The following is a 19583-nucleotide window of genomic DNA, read 5'->3' as shown; positions in this document are numbered from 1 at the left end:
AACCAACACTCGAGGCTTAATATAAACTTCAAGTGCCAATAAATTTTGAACCATGTGTGCTATTATATTCATACTTGGAAGCATAGTGACAAATAGGTGTTACAGAATCTTTTCTCTGGTAAGTCTTAATAGATATCTGTCACTCTTGGGCACAATGACTCTGATCCTTAAGTGGTAGGATTTTTGGGGTGCTCAGGGTTTGTAGGTCAAAGTTCATTAAGGGGGAATTAGGCTAAATGTTCCAACGTAAAAATGCTCCATTGACGAACATTGCTCATACTAATCCTTATACATACGGTAACATTCAGGAATTACTTATACACTAATAGTATGTACTATAATTGGTGTCTGATATTAGACATATATTATTACAACGTGTTCTTCCTTCTAGTATGATGAGACACTTAGGATGAATATCAATACAACGTGTTCTTCCTTCTAGTATGATGAGGCATTTAGGATGAATATCATTGTAAAGTGTTCTTCCTTCTAGTATGATGAGGCACTTAGGATCAATATCATTGTAACGGGTTCTTCCTTATAAGTATGGTGAGGCACTTAGGATGAATATAATTATAACGTGTTCTTCCTTATAAGTATGATGAGGCACTTAGGATGAATATCATTGTAAAGTGTTCTTCCTTATAAGTATGATGAGGCACTTAGGATGAATATCATTGTAATATGTTCTTCCTTCTAGTATTATGAGGCACTTAGGATGAATATCATTCATCATTGTAAAGTGTTCTTCCTTCTAGTATGATGAGGCACTTAGGATGAATATCATTGTAATGTGTTCTTCCTTCTAGTATGATGAGGCACTTAGGATGAATATCATTGTAAAGTGTTCTTTCTTATAAGTATGATGAGGCACTTAGGATGAATATCATTGTAATGTGTTCTTCCTTCTAGTATGATGAGGCACTTAGGATGAATATCATTGTAAAGTGTTCTTCCTTATAAGTATGGTGAGGCACTTAGGATGAATATAATTATAACGTGTTCTTCCTTATAAGTATGATGAGGCACTTAGGATGAATATCATTGTAATGTGTTCTTCCTTCTAGTATGATGAGGCACTTAGGATGAATATCATTGTAAAGTGTTCTTCCTTATAAGTATGGTGAGGCACTTAGGATGAATATAATTATAACGTGTTCTTCCTTATAAGTATGATGAGGCACTTAGGATCAATATCATTGTAATGTGTTCTTCCTTCTAGTATTATGAGGCACTTAGGATGTATAGCATTGTAATGTGTTCTTCCTTCTGGTATGATGAGGCACTTAGGATGAATATCATTGTAATGAGTTCTTCCTTCTAGTATGATGAGGCACTTAGGATGAATATCATTGTAATGTGTTCTTCCTTCTAGTATGATGAGGCACTTAGGATGAATATCATTGTAATGTGTTCTTCCTTCTAGTATGATGAGGCACTTAGGATGAATATCATAGTAACGTGTTCTTCCTTATTAGTATGATCAGGGACGAAGGATAAAGACAGCGTAAGGTGTTCTCCTTTGGACCAGTATGATAAGGTTTCCTTTACTATTACAATCCGGGTGTTCTCCCCTTGGTGACCCCTGCACTTCCAGTCAATGACAGTTTGCCCTACTCCATCAATCGGTTCATATTATTAAGACTGTAATTAGGTCTATAAATAGGTCAAAACGCAGGGTTGTATTGATAAATACTTCTAATTTTAAAATCCCCCGACTGAACGCTTTCCCATTGACTTACGATTGAGCCACCCATACACTTCCACGCCACTGTGACCAGTTCTTTCACACCAGAGACAGGCCAACCTAGCCTAGCCTACAATTTCATTTAGAAATTCAGGAATGATGTCATCATTGCCATTAACCGTTTGAGCTAACTACCGGCTATCGGCGACGTTGTAATTTGATCTGGTGTGAATGGTTATGCTATTTTGCGACAGTCCATGCAGGATAGGGAGGATTTTATCTCCAATCTATCTCAGATTGAGAGTGTCCGCCCGTATAACCCGCACTACATGTACAGTTTCGCTTTTACAAGCCAAAACTTCATTGTCAAAAGACCGACACACACGCAAATAGCTAGTCTATGCACTGTATACGCAAATTAGTTAAAGTGGGAGCACATATTTCTCATGCAAACACGCCAAGTCACAAACCATCATTATACGGGACGAAATACTCTGAATATTCGCTGATTATTACGACTTGAAAAGAGTTAAATCGCCAACCGGGTTGCTTATCTAACATTTAGCATTTTACCATTATCTTCACCTTCCCCTTACCCTAGTTTCACCTTTACAATCTCTTAGCTAGCAGCACAGACAGGAAGTCCTCCTACATCACACTTCCAAGAAAGGCTAACAGTTTCTGTTTACTAACATAAACATAGTAACAAATATTTCAACCTCTCATGTTCCAGTAGATCACTTACACTTTGACCCCCACAGTAATTCTCTAACAGAAGCCCTACATCTGAATGTACATCTAATATCAGATCTCTCCAATTAAGTAACCTTTGGTAGAATATAATTGTCAATTTTGTCATTGTGTGGTAATTTCTTAATTTATAGCTCAACCTCTGTTAACTAGAAAGGTAAATATATGGACAGATTAACTCTCTCTCCCATCCTCTGTAATCCATTGTCAAAGTCTATGTAAGATGTAACTTTCACCAATTGTATTCAGTAGCAGTTATCTAACCAGATGAAGTTCTGCTCTGTTTGATTGAAGTTTTGTTTGTCCTTATTTCTTGGGCACATACCGCTGTGACACTTCTATTTGCATCATTGCCAGATATTCTCGAGACCCTGAAGATGACCCAATTGAAAAGCTGAGCCATTTGTTTCAAAAAAAAAATATGTCAACTGGTGACCAATTGGACAAAACCAATGGAGACCTAAAGAAATATGTTTACTTTGTTGAAAGTGGATCATTGAAGCTGTCTGTACCAAAAGAAGGAAGTGTAAGTTTTACTCAGCTATGTGTGATATATAAATTTCAGTGAGATGTCACCGTTACCAACGCACTCATGGGAAGTCTTCAAAATAATCTCGTTCTAATTAATATTTCGGGAGAGTATAAGATACCTTTCAAAGGTTTGTAGTTATATTCCTTACAGTCACGTTACGATGGACATGGACTGACATTTAGAAGGGATGTTGGCTTACTGAACTAGCACCCTGAGGTGATCAAAAAACCAATTAGTGTCTTACCCGTTTGCCAGTCGTCTTTAGGCTTGGTCATTACTATAGTTAGAGCCAGAGTAAGATTTGAGTGACTTAATGAAGTTATGTTGTGACATGGCTCAACTATTTTAGAGATTGCTGATTTATGCTTGTAAATGTATTCTGCAAAGTGGTTTTGTGGTTTTGTTTGCATCGCATGCTAAAACTGAAAGCTGGTACTTGTAGCTACAATGATCATGGAAATGTTAGCACCATGCGAATATGGCTTCTACGCCCTCTTATCCGCAAAACAAACATTCTCCGCAGGTTGGACATCACGCAATATTTTTGGCCCCATCCAAATTCAAACTCTGGCTGCGGGCCTGATGCCATGACAACAGTTGTATACTTTTGCTCGACGAAAATTCAGAATGCTGGTTTGATTAAAGTTCATGAGAATTAAAGAGAGGACAAAATCTGTTCTATCTTTCAAAAAGCTATACTTGCATTAATTAAGGCCTGGTGCTGGATTAGCGCTCCACAGTCATCTTTTACCAAAATGAAGTAAACTTCAAGGTGTATAGATTATGCATGAGATAATTGCGGTAATTTATGGCGGGGAGGGGTATCAACTTTTGATTTGTGACTATCAAAACCAAGCAAAGGAAGTGTTGGCTAAATATTTTGTTTATCGGAAAACTGAAGAAGTGGTGGAATGGTAACGAATGCCTTCAGGTTTCATTTATGTTGAACATATCTTTGGTTTATTTCAGCCTGATGAAAGAGAAGTTCTCAGGGTTGTACAAAGTAAGGAATTTATCTTTGGCCACTTATCCATCGCTGACACGTTGACGGTAAGTTAGTTACTATCATGACCAAATATACCCGTAGTAGCCATGTTTTTACATGGCCATACACACAAGTTCAAGTAAACTCATGAAGGATTATCTTGAATTGTGAAGACCTATTGTCAAAAGACAGTTTATGACCACTATCATGTTATCACTTTGTAGAAACATCGATCGTCATAAACCTACCAAAGGGTGAAGAACATTGAACTTCACGTCCTCAATTTACGCTAATTAATACGGGTATGGCACTCAGCTATGTTATCGTTTTCTCATGTTCATAATAACAGCTCCTATCAGTTTTCACTCTCTGAACTTCAAGGAATCAACACTAGGTTATCTCAAATGGGCACAAACTGGCTCAATAGGTCAAACGGTTATCTCAAAAGTTGGAAAAATTGCGCATTCTCTTAAAATTATTCCACAGTGTATAAACAATGCCATGTAACTCTCGAAAATTATAAAGGTATTTGCTAGCTCTAAATCGGTAAAATATGTCTACAATTTACATTAGAAGACTGCTATTCTGGATATTGAAACATTTGGTTTGAAATTCTATACTGTAAAATCTTTATGATTGAATGACAAGGTTGATGTCCACAAGAACCAGAAAGATTTGTAGAAATCTCAATGCTTTTCATTAATTAGATAGTTATTTTGAATTGTGAGCAAATTTTATGGCAATGAATCACAAAGCTTATTGTCTTTCTAGTTCTTTAATGCCCTCATTTAGTGTTAGTGTTGCATATGCATTACTAAACTCACATCTAGGCGTGGTCTGGCTATTATAATGAGCATCTTTTTTTTTCCATAAATGCTGTCAAAGTTGACTGTTTTCACGCCGTTCTCGTTAGTTTTAACAACTATCACTGTCACTAGTCAGTCATTAAATTACATGTTTCATCCATGCACAACACCGGTGGTAGAAACAAAAAGAAAAGCATTTCCCCCTTTTTTGGTATACACACGTAATTACTTTTTGTACCCCGTAGTGAAGTACATTTTCTGGTGTACAAGATGTGCCTTCGGAATGATAGCATCATAATAGTCATGTACCAACTATTGCGATGAGATCTGCAACTTCATAGGTTGCCTACTTATTAAAATATGGTTTTTATTACAGAGTGTGAGGAACTACAGGTGGGGAGGGGAAGGGAAGGCACCTTCCATGCATGCCTTCAAATCTAACCATTACCCAACGATAGCTGAGCTATCTGGCTGTATGGGATTTTAATGGAAGAGAACAGTGTAAACTCAATATTATTTCATGACATATACTTCATAGATTTTTCGTAACTTATTTCCCAGACTTTGGTAATATTTGGGCTATCAGGTCGCCCCTCCCACTGTATTGAAAAACATTTAAATGAAATTGAATTCCTCTCTGGAATGTATTTTTGTGACTTAATTTAAAATAGCTACAAAGTAACTGTCTGAAAGAACTTTGCCTTCCACAGAAGTTAAATTCCTTGTTGTAAATTCCATGTAGCTACGGATGAATAAGAAATATCTCAAATTCCTACAATTTTTGGAGGCTTCACAACAGGGCTTTCAAATAAATTCCTTAGAAATTGAAATTCTTTGTCTTACATGCATGTTGTGCTTTAAACTCGCTGCGAGAGAAGAAAGAATAATCGCTTTCGCTTCTGGGGGCTTCGCCCCTGGACCCACACTAGTGCCTGAGATACATTCCAGATAGAATGCAAGTGTACTTCCTCTTTCTAACTTGCATTCAATTTTGCGCTCCAAAAATCGCTGCAAACGCGAGCAAGAACTACTTAAAGTGCTACAACTACTGGGCACTCCCGGCCAATAACAGTGTATTGTGGACTTTGAGGTATATTGTGTTCAGCTAGCTCCCAAATTTGCTTGCTTGTGATGTGCATGTATATGTACCTCAAAATCTTTGCCCACGCCCATATTATGTGCTTTCCCACATGGTTATATTTAAGTGCATGTGAAAAGTATATTTGCAGCACATATCATTGGAGGGTGTGTGTGTTTTTGTTTGGGGGGGGGGACGGAGGGGACACACAGGAAGAATTGCATGGTGACTTGTTCATCTAGAGGAGCATCTCCATAACTATCAAGCAATCTTGGTTTAAACTTTGTGAAATATTTATATATCTCCCTGCATACCTCTGGTAAATGGTACCACCGATTCGAACGTGTTTTTTTCTTTGCAGGGTAATGTAGATCATACTGACATTGTTGCCACGGCGAAAGAAAAGACAATAGTACACCGGTTCAGTAATGAGGAATTCTTGAAGCTGGCACAAAGTGATGAAATGTTTGCATTTCAACTGATGCAGGTGAGGATCTTTCGTGTTGATAACCATATAGACGTAGCAGGAACAGGGGTGTGTGTTGGGGGGGGGGTGGCTATAAGGGGGCAGATATGCAGTAGGTCGACATGGTCGAAAAAAGTTGCCTTTTCTGATTGTAACCATGGCATTTATCGGGCTGTTGGTCCTCTTTTATGATGTATTATGACATATTCCAAAATCCAATACGCCTTATGATACCTTCCAACTCGAAATCACTCATGAATTCACTGCATGAAAATATCATAGATATAATAAAAACAAATTATAGCAAAATTGAACTGAATTTACTTCATTCTTCTATTCAAAGCTCAGTTTTGATTGTATGTACGCATTTTGTGCCGACTTTAGTATGCCGTCCTATGTCATTATGGCTTTTCATCGCAAAGTTTAAATTTCACGGCATCATACCTTCTCATTGCATTTATCCTTTCGCGTCATTTGTATTTTCATGGCATTTATGTTTAAACTCATTTCGTCGTATTATGTAGAGATGACAGTATGGGCGGTGTCTGTATCAGCCAATCAAAACACTGAGAACTTAAGCACTGATAATCTGTTGTGAATGATATCCCGACCATCGTAGAAGCTGTGTAAATGTGATATATGTATACGCGCTTCCATAAGGTGACTGAACGAGTGGTTTAAGTGAAGTTACACTGACCCTGTAGAGCCATACACACGTTAAACATTGAAAGGGTTCCTGCAGTTTTGGGACTAGTAAGCCATTTTGTTCGAATAATTTTGACAGTGTTGTGTCGCCACAACTTCGGTCCAATAAGGCGTAACTTCGATTTGGCTTGGTGGCTTGGCACGAGACGATACAGAACAAATGCCCAAAGAAGCACAAAAAAAAATGATTTTAACAATACCTTATTTACGTTTAATGAGTAATTAATTAGTTAGCTGTTAACGTACTACTGCAGAGAGCAGACTTCTGTATATAAAGAACGAGACTCAACGTGTTGCTGAACAAGTTTGCACACCTCGTCAACACGTGTTCACTTTCCACAAATCAGCGATGTTTAATAAATAAATGTACGTATCTCTCATAAGATAATATATACGATTCTCACATCCGGTTCTAGAAATTCAATCAAAGGCTACCATTATCGTACAACTTTATTTTATACTCTTTTATTCATAACGTTTGCGTCACTGTAAGATATGACTACACAACATCATAAAAAGGTTTTAGCTTTTTAAGCGCAACTTTGCAGATGCTAAACTTACATTCTCTCTTCTTCTTTTACTTCATTTACAAAATTCCTCTTTACCACCGTCTTCATTTCATCATAGGTAAGTAAATATTTAATATTCGTTTCCTATTATTAAATATTTGCAGTTCATAAAGGCCTACAAGCTGTAGAAAATAATTTGTTATATTTATTTTGCTTTCTCACTACATTCATATACCTACCAGACCTTACATAAATGCATCTGGGGGGTGGGGCTGGGGTACCATGCATCACTATTACATTGTAAAATTGTTTTTCCATACTAACTAATGGGACAGATAACCACTTTTCATACGTGTAGTGAATGTATCCTTTCTTACTATACTGCTGTACTTTTAAACCTTTTTGTTTGCACTGTAAACCCTAAGTATGGAATTATTATGAATATTTATTGAAGTATCCAGCTATGTTTGATTTAAAAATACTCAAGTTACCATAATTTATTAAAGTGTTCATATTAAAGTATTTTTTAATTTTCCAAGAACTTAATGTTTCTACATATTGTTGGCATGATTTTCTATGATGATGTCATCTCATGAATATTAATTTCACCCACCAACATGACACCTTCCTCATTTAGTATGATGTCATTTGACCTGTGACCTTTAATCCATAAACTACAGAAACAATTGCATATGCTCTTCTAAAAGTACAGAACTATAGTACTATTCAAACATATTAACATTTCTTTCAGACAACCTTATCTTACATAGAAAAGCTCAAGAATACCATGTACGGTGTTTCCGGAGTGGGACAGCAGATATGGTTAAGAGTAAGTTCGGTCGTACTTGGCTCACGCAATTGATTTTATGTGTTTGGTTTGTGTGAGGTTTACACGTAACAAGTGAATTCCTTAAACCTCTGTTTACTGTTTCATGCCGAACTTACGAAGGTATGTTATTGTTGTCTCCATTTTTCCTAAGATGTAGGTTAGATTAAATAAACGAAATGGTGTCTTCTACTCTAGTGGGAAATTATACCTTCTTGATAATACCGGGAATGTGACAATAATTCTTTAGACCTTTAATGCTTTAAAATATTAGCTTTGTTTTTCTAGAAACTCTCCCAAGTTTTGTAAGTTTATAGTTTCTTTGAACTAACCACGGACAAACGATGAGGGACATCATAATATTATAGTACTTTGTTGTAATATTGAGCAATACCAACATTTTGAAATTCGATCCAAGTTATTAATTAGAGTTCTACAACAAATTCGTTCTCACGATCATTAAAAGAGTTTAAAGGGCTAGATATTAACAATAAAAGGTTTTCAAATGTGTATTTAGTTCTCTTGTCCATTATTCAATAGAGAGACTTAGTTCTTGGCGAAAGACCAGCCGAAAAGTTGCCATTTGAAGAGAGAGCTGATGCTGGAGGGAGCAACGATTACGTAAGATATAAAATATATTTAAGCATATACAGTTGTAAGTAACTTAGGAGTAAGTTGATGCAACAAAAATGTACCATAAACACCATTGGATGCTGCAAATCCATTATCAATCAGTCCTGTGATATATGCTGCATTGATGAACGTGATGAGGCGTTCTCTAAATCGTACATAAACTCGTATTCTAATTGGTGAACTTAAAGTATAGAGTTATGAATAAACAAAAGGTATAGAGGTACACCTGTGACTGAACAGTTCATTTTCAATCTGTGGAATACGGAGATTACTGAAAGATACAATCTGCAAATGTCCCCCCCCCCCCCCCCTTATCTAGATATACTGTATAAGCTTCTGTTGTTTTTCCACCTAAGTTGTTTCGAAACATACGTAAATTGGATCCTGGACTAGAGCAGCAACCAGGAACCAAAAGACTTGACAACAAGGAGGCATGTCAGAAGGTGATGGATGAACTTTGCTTGAAGGTGAGTATACAGCTTCTGCAAGCTCTTAGCTTCGACAAACCCTAACCCAGTGCGCTGCAACTTAGAAGCTCCCATGCCTAACCTATATCATCATTTATAATGTGGTACGTACCCATATACATAATTTGAGTGTGCGTACGCGTTTGTGTGTCAGGTGAGTGCGTAAACCTTGCTTGTAAATGCACTCTCAATCTTATTAGAACCCAAACATTCCATTTGGCAGCCGATACTCATAGCTAGTACAGCAAGTACTGGTACAACCTGTAACAAATGTAACCCTGATGCACGGGACATCATCAGTAGTAACATGTTTTTGCAGTTACTGTACTAGCTAGAGGTTGAAGTAAAGGAGGTACGGTACCGCTTGATTCCAGTTCACAGATAGGCCATGTTCGGGTATCCATATGCCTACTTATAGCTTGAAACGAATTGATACGACTTCATTTTAGAATCGCTTATAGAGAACTCGCACTCTGTGGTTGGTACAGCAACTACTGTTCACTATTTGTGTTCGTAACATGTGTTACAGGACGTGAGCAGTAATTATTGTACGAGCCACGAGTATCGGGTGCATATTAATGTCCCTTGGTAAGTAAAACAACTCAAACTTATTTCAAAAGAGAAATCCTTAAAAAATGAAGTCAATGTATAATATGACAATCTTGTGATCGCGGTAACATTCTTAATTTTCATGGATCTCATACTTTATCAATTTGTATGGTGGATTTGATCCTATCGATATGATAGTTCGTTGGTCACTTGAGCCTATTACTTCCATCTCAGTTGACATAGCAACGGTTGCCATGGTAGAATGTGCCACTTCTTTGCTGCAGGCGATTCTTCCAGTTTGTATAATTATTGCTTCAGTTGTTGCATAACAGAATATACATCCACTGAAAAGGTTACCTGTTGACAAGAAACAGACCTTAAACGACCCAATACAGTGCTGGGTTTGGCGTATATAAACGAGAAAGAGAGTGCCGTTAGGCGTTAGCTACTACTGGGTGAACATTTACATCGTTAACAGTTTTGATATAATTATACATTCATAATCAGCTGTTTAATTGTTCGAAGAAACAAAAACTTTGTGAGGGAAGACTGTGGTAAAATGTGCCACTTAGCAAACATCCTGTGCACGCTTAGTTACATTAGGACGTGACAGCTCTACAACAATGACACAAGAGATAGAATGCAGTCACTTACTATAAGTGAGACAAAGTGATGCACGCTACCGTGGAGCATGTGACATGACCGTGTATGGTTGGCATCTTCTTTGCACGTCTTCTGAATGACAATTAACGGTCTAGCCTACAGCTTAGCAGGTCCTAAGCCTGCTACAGCATTTGTTTCAATGCGTGTGCTGGTGGTATATGTAACTGTATATATATATATATATATATATATATATATATATATATAAATGAAAATCGTAATGAGTTGGAATATCCAGAGTATTGATATATATATATATATATATATATATATATATATATATATATATTGATCCATGATCTCGATGCAAAAGAAACGCCGCGCAGTCAAAGTGAGACACCCAAAAACACTGAATTGTGTTGAGAAAAATTTTATAGAGTTCCGGGAAGCTTTTGACTAGAGTAGCGGAGGATGTCAGATTACATTTATTTTAACTTAGCTTTGTGATTTCTCTGAGCAAAGGCGAATAATACGTCTACGTAATGTAAACCTTCATTCAACACACTTTGTTTTATAATACAATAGATCAAAAAATCACTAATTTCACATTGTCATATAAATAAATCTCCATATACACCCCCATATGTAGACATAGGCCTATCTAACATAGGCTTATCTAAAAATGTATCTAAAGAAAGGTGTTTCTATAAATTGCATTGATCTTTAGTATATATAGACAATTGTTTGATCAAGTCCTAGGTAGGACTGATTCATCACTGGACTTTCAATTCAAAAGCAAACAATGGCCAATGTGTTATGTATCTTTACTGTTTGATACTTGTTTCTTATTCTTTTGCCAAAGGGGGACGATTACAAGGAATTACTGATGAAGCACCTTGAGGTTTACCACTTCCCTATGAATTGCCAAATCAGCAAACCAGACAATGAGGTATTTCGAACATAGTTCAATTCCATTGGGTTTTATCGGGCAAGTTTTAAAATGTTACCTATGTCTAAACCTGCATAGATTAGTTTTCTGTTTTCTTCACGATGAAAGACTTGAAGGCCTTCAAACATAACTGCTTTGTTTGACCGAAACACGACACATATACAGGCACGATTATGACCTTGCGAGGTAATGTAAGGCGAACCAGGTCAGCCTAATAGAGGAATATGTACTCCAGGGTTCATACGGTGGCTTTCAAGAACACACTTGACCACTCATTGTATAGTTGACATGTTTCTGTCATAGTGATGACAAATTTACCATACTGAGGGGACACAATTTCTGATAACGAAATTCCAATCCCTTTCTGTCAAAATAATATGAAGTCTCGAAAAACATCCGCCTATTGCATCAACATACTAATATGTAGGTAGTGGGACTTTCTTTCTAACTAAGGTTTTCTCGATGAAGTGATTCTTTTGTAAACCGTTCACAATATAAGAGATTGCGAGGTATTGGCTATCATCAATACATCTCATAACAGGATAAGTTTGGTAACTTATTTGGAAAGATATGTCAGCTTTTTTTACACGATGACGAACTACATGTAACACATGCATTCATGATTACTTGAAGAGTTGACAATAAACACTACTGGATTATCATTATCAAAGCAAATAGGTGATCAAAAGCAGTGATTAATATATGCGAATACTGGTACAGGTATACAAGGTCCCCAGTAGGATTATAAGTACCATTACGAGAACAAGGTTTCGACTATGAGTGTATAACCATGGCTACCTGTACAAGTACGAGCCAAACGGGCCGGGAAGCGAAATATAATTTTTTCTGAGGACTTGGTGATTCTTTGAAGGACTAGGAATTCCTTTGTTCTCAAGTTCTCAGTCAGAATACACGACAACTGCATCCACACGCACACTCACACAAAATTAGAAGAAAAGTGCGTATTTTACTGTTAAGAAAGTAAGATATTTGGTTCATGTCATTTCAGGCAAATTGCATCGTCTTTCCTATGGATGGTGGATTGAAGATAATCTCTACAGGAAATAGTAACGTTAAAATAAAACGTGACAAGCCTCCACCGATTCTTGGAGTTTACTCCGTTATTACAGGCGAGCCACAAGGTTATGGAATCCAGGCTGCTGATGAAGGATGCACAGTAGCGATATTAACACCTGAGAGTTTTAACCAGTGAGTGCGCATTAATTAATTGAGCATATCTATAGACAAATTCATATATATGAAATAATTGACCAAACAGCATGGTGTTAATCATTGGCGGCGAACTTTCTTTTCTCTCTGTGAACAAGCGAGCGTACTAGTAGCCTAACATATGAATCTACAAGACAATTTAGTTAATATACAGAATTGATGAATATATCTAGCAGTACCAAATGACGCTCGGTGAATGTCTGTGGATGATCTCAATTAACGTTGGTTTAGTATTCTGAATCTTTACAGAACTTTATGAAAAAGGTGAAATAATCTGTTTTAAGAATGTTCTTAATACAGCAATCAGGTTTCATATAGCTTCAAGAATCACGCTGCATATGCTGGCGCCACAAACAAGGACATATTGTAAGTTCAGCTTTGAATTCCTGGTAAAATCGACGTAGTTTGGATATATTGATGGCAAATAGTTTGGATTTGGTACAAGTTCATAACTCTGTAATTTTGAGTATTAATCAGTAGAACTACACCCTGTATGAAAGGTACTTGCTGTTGGAACCTCAAGAGCATAGACGTAGGAGGCCGGGGAGGGGGGGCTGGGGCATGCAGCCCCCAACCAAATATTTCTGTGAAATTCGGGCAGTATGCTGAGAATTTTTCGGGCACCTGCTGAAAGAAAAATAAATTGCATTGATGTAGCTAAAGGAAATCAATAGTTTTATAAAAAATCTCCTTGGTAATTAAAATTAAGTTCTAAGCTTGCCCAACTAATTCGCCATTACTTATGTAAAAGAGAGTTTTGACATACATAATTGGCCCTCCATGCTGTTTCTCCATCTACATAAGACATTTCGTTGTTTACATTAGCATCCCGCGAAAAACTGCGCAACTTTCACGGACCGTACGGTACACGATGGCATGCGATGTAATAACAGCATGCCTATATGATATGTACATTAACAGGTCGAAGCATTTTGCTTATATTTTTCGGGCAAGGCATTACAGCCCCTCCCCCCCCCCCAAAAAAAAAGAAGCAAATTTGGCTCCTACGCCTATGCTCAAGAGGGTGTCAGCGCATTAATTATGATATTCAAATTCTTTATTATGTTAGAATCTACTTAACTGTTTTTCTCATAAGTTGTTTTCATTTGATTTATGAAATTTGCCAAAATTAGAAAAAATGCACAAAATAAAAAGTTGAGTGCTTTCAAATAATAGCTGAATATAAACATTTGTCTCAATGTGCAGAACATACATGCAGAGAGGTTTTGAAGTCTGTCTTCCTTGGCCACATATTTTTTATTGCCAACTGTTTATCAACTGCTTAACACGTCAAGCCTTGCCTTCTCGTAAAGTTGATTTAGCTCAGGGTTACCAGTCATGGAAGCTATGGCAGTTATCTTTCAATCCTATATCAGTATTTAGCAACTCAGAGAGTTTCAGCTTGTACTGTTCTTAGAAACCAAACATTGGTCACATGATAAAATATTTATTTGTTTATTTTTGCAGATGCATACGTGAAAAATTTGAATTTCTGCTTCGGATATGTGATTACATGCTTCGTCAAATATCACCATCTATTCGTATGTTTGATTTCGCCGTTACTATTGAAAACATCGCCTCTGGAGAGAAAGTTAAACGGTATGTTTATGTTCAATGTAGTAGCTCCCATTGGGTATTCTATCCTGCAGAGGGTAGGGGTGTGTGCACAATAAATTAGTAGTAAACTAGTGCCAACCCTCCGCGGGAGATTCCATAATAGTTTAAAATAACCCACCCTATACCCAGAATAATACAGAGATGACCAGAGAAACGGCAGCCTATAGGATGAGTGATTTGAAAAGGATAGAGTGTGGTTGCTTAATGCAGATGAAATGTAACGAAATGACTATTTGGCATTTTCGTTAGTTCTTTTGAAAGAACAATAAGTTAACAATAACTAGTGATAGCATGAATTTTATTCGCAACAAACAGGAAACATTTTATTCCAATATATACGTGGAATTCTGCATTAGGTTAGAATAGGCCTAACTCCGAAAAAAATCCCCAAGGGTACATTTTACAATGTCGCACCGGTCTATACGTACATTACCATAGCTACACATCAAACAACATTGTATATGGAAATGATTTTAATGATCATACGTGGTTAAGATTTTTTTCACTTTTATTTCATCATCCCCCCCCCCCCCCCCACCAATGCATTGCGGCCACTGTCTGGAATCAGTCGATGGTTGTTTTCCCCCAACTTATTCTTTATTATTTATTTTTTACTACGCTCTAAGACTTTATTGGCTCAAACATTGGTAAAATGCGTTACTGATTCTTATAGAAAATAATCACAATGCTAGATGTCCTCTTTCTCTGGCCAGATACAAATTGCACAATTAAGAGAATAGTTTTTTATCAGTTTGCTGTCACTGATGATTATCAAACTACGTAATGCTCATTCTAACCGAAAAATTATGAGAGGTGCGTACCGGGTGCTTCAAACATTTAGCATAATTTGCACATTTAAGAGATAAATAATTTTTTATTTTTTATTTAGTAATTAGTGACATGCTGATTTACTGTTTGTCCGTCAAGCCAAGGGGAAGTCAATCAATCATATAAATCAATCGATCAACCAATCAATCAATAAGGATTACAATCGTCAATCTTACTAATAATACCTGAACGTAATGTTATTCAACACATCGCAAATACTTGAAGAACGAAGGAGAAAGTTATTGGCAATAAATAATAGAATTTAGATGGATGGTATATAGGCCTATAGTTTCCGTTTTGACAGAGTAGCAATATATGCCTCTGGTTATTCGTTTCTTCAATCACATTATTCAAACGTTTTGTTTGCATTTCTTCGTCATGACAGAAGTGTGGATGACATTCTCAGTGTGACTGTGGGTAGACTAAGGAAGATCAAAAAATGTGAGGACCCAGAAATGGCAGCAGAAAATAACCAGAATGGAAGGTAGGTGTACCCAAGAGGCAGAATGTTATTATTTATTACGACACTCTCTGTAAACTGAAGATTTTTAATAAAGTATCTTAGGTCGGGCGTCCATGGAGGTTAGCAGTTATGAGGTAACTGCTTTCTAGGTGTACCACCATGTCTGTCATATCAATAGCTTGTCATTGAAAGGCAGAGTTCTCAACTTTTCCAACTTAACTTAACAATTTACACCAGCTTAGAAACAAAATGAATATAATTCAAAACAGGCCATCGCTCCTGCGTTTGGAGATACGCTAATAATGAACATTATAATGCACAAAAATGATAACTAGAATGGACGTGTAAGTTACCAAAGTGGAAAATGGAGCTACAAACTCTTGCGGTAAATTTCCCGACAACTTTGGAAAAGATGGGAATTATGTCTCTTTGTAACAAAATCTTAAAGTGGCAGCATTTATACAACTTGGTGGACAAAACGTTCTGGTATTACAAAAAAAGTAGAAAACTTGCCATCCGACCTAGATATTAGAATGAATATCGTAATATGTGTATTTCACAATCTTCATCTCTTTAAAGTTCTGGTAATAATGTAACGGGTAGATAGGCTTCTAGATACCCAAAACCGTCACAGAGTGAAAGTGATATAGCCTAAACAATATGTCAGACAGACCAGTCCCACCAATGAAATGTAATAGATCCGCCCTGCTATAAAGACTTTGATAGTGATTATTACGTACATGTTGGTTCCAACAGTCGGTTACCTTTTAAGATGATCTAGTTCATTTGGTGAACATTAGTCACACCCACCAGAGGTAGTAAGACACACGGCAGGTTCATTATATTGAGACCTACACCAGGCAAACTCACGTGTTACCAATTAATTACTTTTGTAAGCTATACTAACACATATTTGGCTACAAGTCTGTCATAAGCTCTCTCAACAGAATCATCATTTCAGTAAATTACATACAGTACATTACATGTACGAAAATCGGTAGAAAATCCGTTTAATTTAGCCAAAAATTTTATTCCTCCTTCAATGCATTTGTCTTAAAGGACCAACATCAGTTGCTTAGAAACAGATTTCGGTCGTGGTACTTTGGTTGGAGTGGATGATATTTTTTACAGTAAGGACAATGAACCATCATACTATGCAGCAGTAAGGTAAGCTATGTTCTACTAGGGCGCCGTTATTCTTCACAGTTTGTTTAGGTACTATGTTAGGTACTATGTATTGTTTAGGTACTATGTTAGGTACTATGTATTGTTTAGGTACTATGTTAGGTACTATGTATTGTTTAGGTACTATGTTAGGTACTATGTATTGTTTAGGTAATATTTTATATCTTAACTATGGAACAATGAAGCTAAGAAGATAGAAGTTGAGTCATTGTGATTCATAACACAAGCTCCTATGTAAATACCAAAATTCTTCACCCCGTGAAGTAGGATGACTGCATATTGTTTTGGTAGAGCTGCTAGCAGGAAAGAGAGGGGTCTATCGGTATTTCACATATAACTGCTTTCAGAAAGCCAGAGAGGGAGACAGCATTGGGCATTTCTAAGGCATAGCCATGGTTGTGTAAATATGTGTCAGGTAAACTCATCTGGAATAAAAATATCCTATGAGTAAGGTATGAGCCGATGGGCTTACCTGGGCTTCGATGTGTCCAAGGTGCGATTTCCTCTTGGTCGCGAAATCTGCTATCGTCGTCTGACTAGCACAGCCATAGCAAGTTAAGGTAGCAAACTCCATATAACTGCCCCATTGACTTACACACTAAATCTTTAAAGTAATGTGGTCTCTAAGTTCTTGTAGAAGTTCTCAATAGCTAAACCCTACCCATCACTGGATAGCTGACACTCTGGCCATTCATTGCATTTGAAGATTTTTTGCTTTGAGAGACTGACGTGCTCGTTACTTCTACACCAACTTCTTTACTAGGTAGTGAAAACTTTTCCGGTACGCTAATCATGGGAGGCCTAAAGGATTTACCCAATTTTTGCACCACATTTACTTCCATTTGTGTAATCTGACATCCAAGCAACATATTTTGTTTGATAACATATAAAGAGAGATGTTCTCGTGTGGCTTTTTGGCACTAATTTTGAGGGAGAAAACTTGGGCCGATTGATACAACACTACATGGAGTATGTCACCTTAGTCCGCCATTTTTTTTAATTTTTAATTTTATTTTTGTTATTTTCATCTTCAATGAGGGTGGTCCTGCTCAGTGCAGAAGCACTGCTTTCCAGAGGAGCCCTCAACCCCAACCTTAGCCATTGACCTCATGTTGTAATGTAGCACGGAATAGATCAGCACAAGAACGCTGTTGTTTCAATCAGAGAAGGGGAGAGAGAGAGTGAGACGTGCTGATGCATCCGGTGTGCTATAATATAATAAATCAGTACCACAAAGTTTGTATAATTGCATGCGATAAAACGTGAGGATACCACCGATTCACGAATAAGATTAACTCTTAACGTTATTTTTGCATTAAAACGACAATTTACACCAGTCTTAACTTACCTGTCTCCTAAACATATGTACTCTGATTTATCCTAGCCTAATAACTGGTAACATTTTATTAAGTGACCTTTACGTTATTTTTACCAATTGTTTTTATTAACGTACTACTTCTGACTTAATCGAATGGGATTTCTTTCGTGGTCGCTGTTTAGGAACACACAACTGCTCCGTATTCCAACAAAAACTTGCGTCTCTTTGATGAAGAAGAATCCTGAAGGCCTGATGCAAAAATTAACTGAAAGATTGCAAACCAGTCTCTCTGAAGGTAAATTATAGGTTAATCAACATTAATCAGACATTTTTCCCAAGCCTCATGCTTTTGAGTGAACCTAGATAAATATATATCAAAATGCCCCTTACAGTATAACCCACCTGATCACTTCCACAATATTGATTTTTCTATTAGCAATATTCCTGTTACATATCTTGGTGTTTTTTCGCCCAATTGCACGATTACCCTTTGAACTCAATTATTCATCAAAGCTTTTACGTATCAAACCTCTTTTAAATATTTGGTCCTCTAAACACCGATCGTATTATTTTTTTAAATTCAGTATTACTTTTGAATCATTAAAACTAATGCAATTCCACCAGCTTGTTAATTTGCTTTAGGGAAAGTTCTTCCTACTCTTCCCTATTTCTTTCGAGACTTGGATACACTTTTTTTTAGACATGATCTGGTAAAAAAAAAAAAATTTTAAAAACTTAAATGAAGTAAGACCACTTGCAAATTGGAGTTGAGTTTATTTGTACTTAGATGACCGTTCTGCATCTTGAATTTCGTTTATTTGATCAACTGTTTAGAAAATATGGACTCAGGTAATTTTTATTTGAAATCCACTGCGATAAAAGAGACATTATAACATGTAATTCATTTATACAGGATATATATATATCTATATATCTATCTATCTATCTATATATAAATATATATATATATATATATATATATATATATATATATATATATACGTATAACGGCATATTAATTTATATATTTGTGTTTGAAATTTTTAGAAACTGAAGTTCCTAGGACTAAAATTTCAACAGTAGCATTCGTTGGTCTGTCTGACGATGTTCCTCTCAAAAGTCTTGCAAAGGAAGTTAGCCAATTGTCAAAAAAGAATGGTAATGTTATACACTTTTTAAATAACATGTATGAAAGGTACTCGTTATCTTTGCTGTTGGAAACAATTTGTCAATCAAACGGAGGATAGCGCATGACTGAAATATGTTAGAACCTATGTTCTTTCATTTTTTGTATTCGATTTATGAAATTCGTCAAAATTAGAATAATTGTGAAATTATTATGTTACTTATGTTTGATTATCTTAAAAGAATGAGGATACAGTATTGGATTGTTTGTA

General features: G+C 36.5%; 1 protein-coding gene across 4 annotated transcripts in view; it reads left to right on the top strand.

The window, feature by feature from the left end:
• Positions 1-19583, top strand: part of LOC139962848 (patatin-like phospholipase domain-containing protein 7) — a 38343-nt gene that overhangs the window by 8208 nt on the left and 10552 nt on the right. For all 4 annotated transcript variants that reach the window (XM_071963225.1, XM_071963227.1, XM_071963224.1 and 1 more), the window contains exons 3-15: positions 2795-2963; positions 3939-4019; positions 6200-6325; positions 8270-8347; positions 8885-8965; positions 9334-9444; positions 11459-11545; positions 12555-12754; positions 14243-14374; positions 15606-15704; positions 16743-16850; positions 18369-18481; positions 19234-19344. In XM_071963225.1, coding sequence (XP_071819326.1) covers positions 2795-2963; positions 3939-4019; positions 6200-6325; positions 8270-8347; positions 8885-8965; positions 9334-9444; positions 11459-11545; positions 12555-12754; positions 14243-14374; positions 15606-15704; positions 16743-16850; positions 18369-18481; positions 19234-19344 — 1496 coding nt within the window. The remainder of the gene's footprint in view (positions 1-2794; positions 2964-3938; positions 4020-6199; positions 6326-8269; positions 8348-8884; positions 8966-9333; positions 9445-11458; positions 11546-12554; positions 12755-14242; positions 14375-15605; positions 15705-16742; positions 16851-18368; positions 18482-19233; positions 19345-19583) is intronic.

This window comes from Apostichopus japonicus, chromosome 21, assembly GCF_037975245.1.
Source record: "Apostichopus japonicus isolate 1M-3 chromosome 21, ASM3797524v1, whole genome shotgun sequence".
NCBI lineage: Eukaryota > Metazoa > Echinodermata > Holothuroidea > Aspidochirotida > Stichopodidae > Apostichopus > Apostichopus japonicus.
This window is presented reverse-complemented; position numbering and strand designations above follow the sequence as displayed.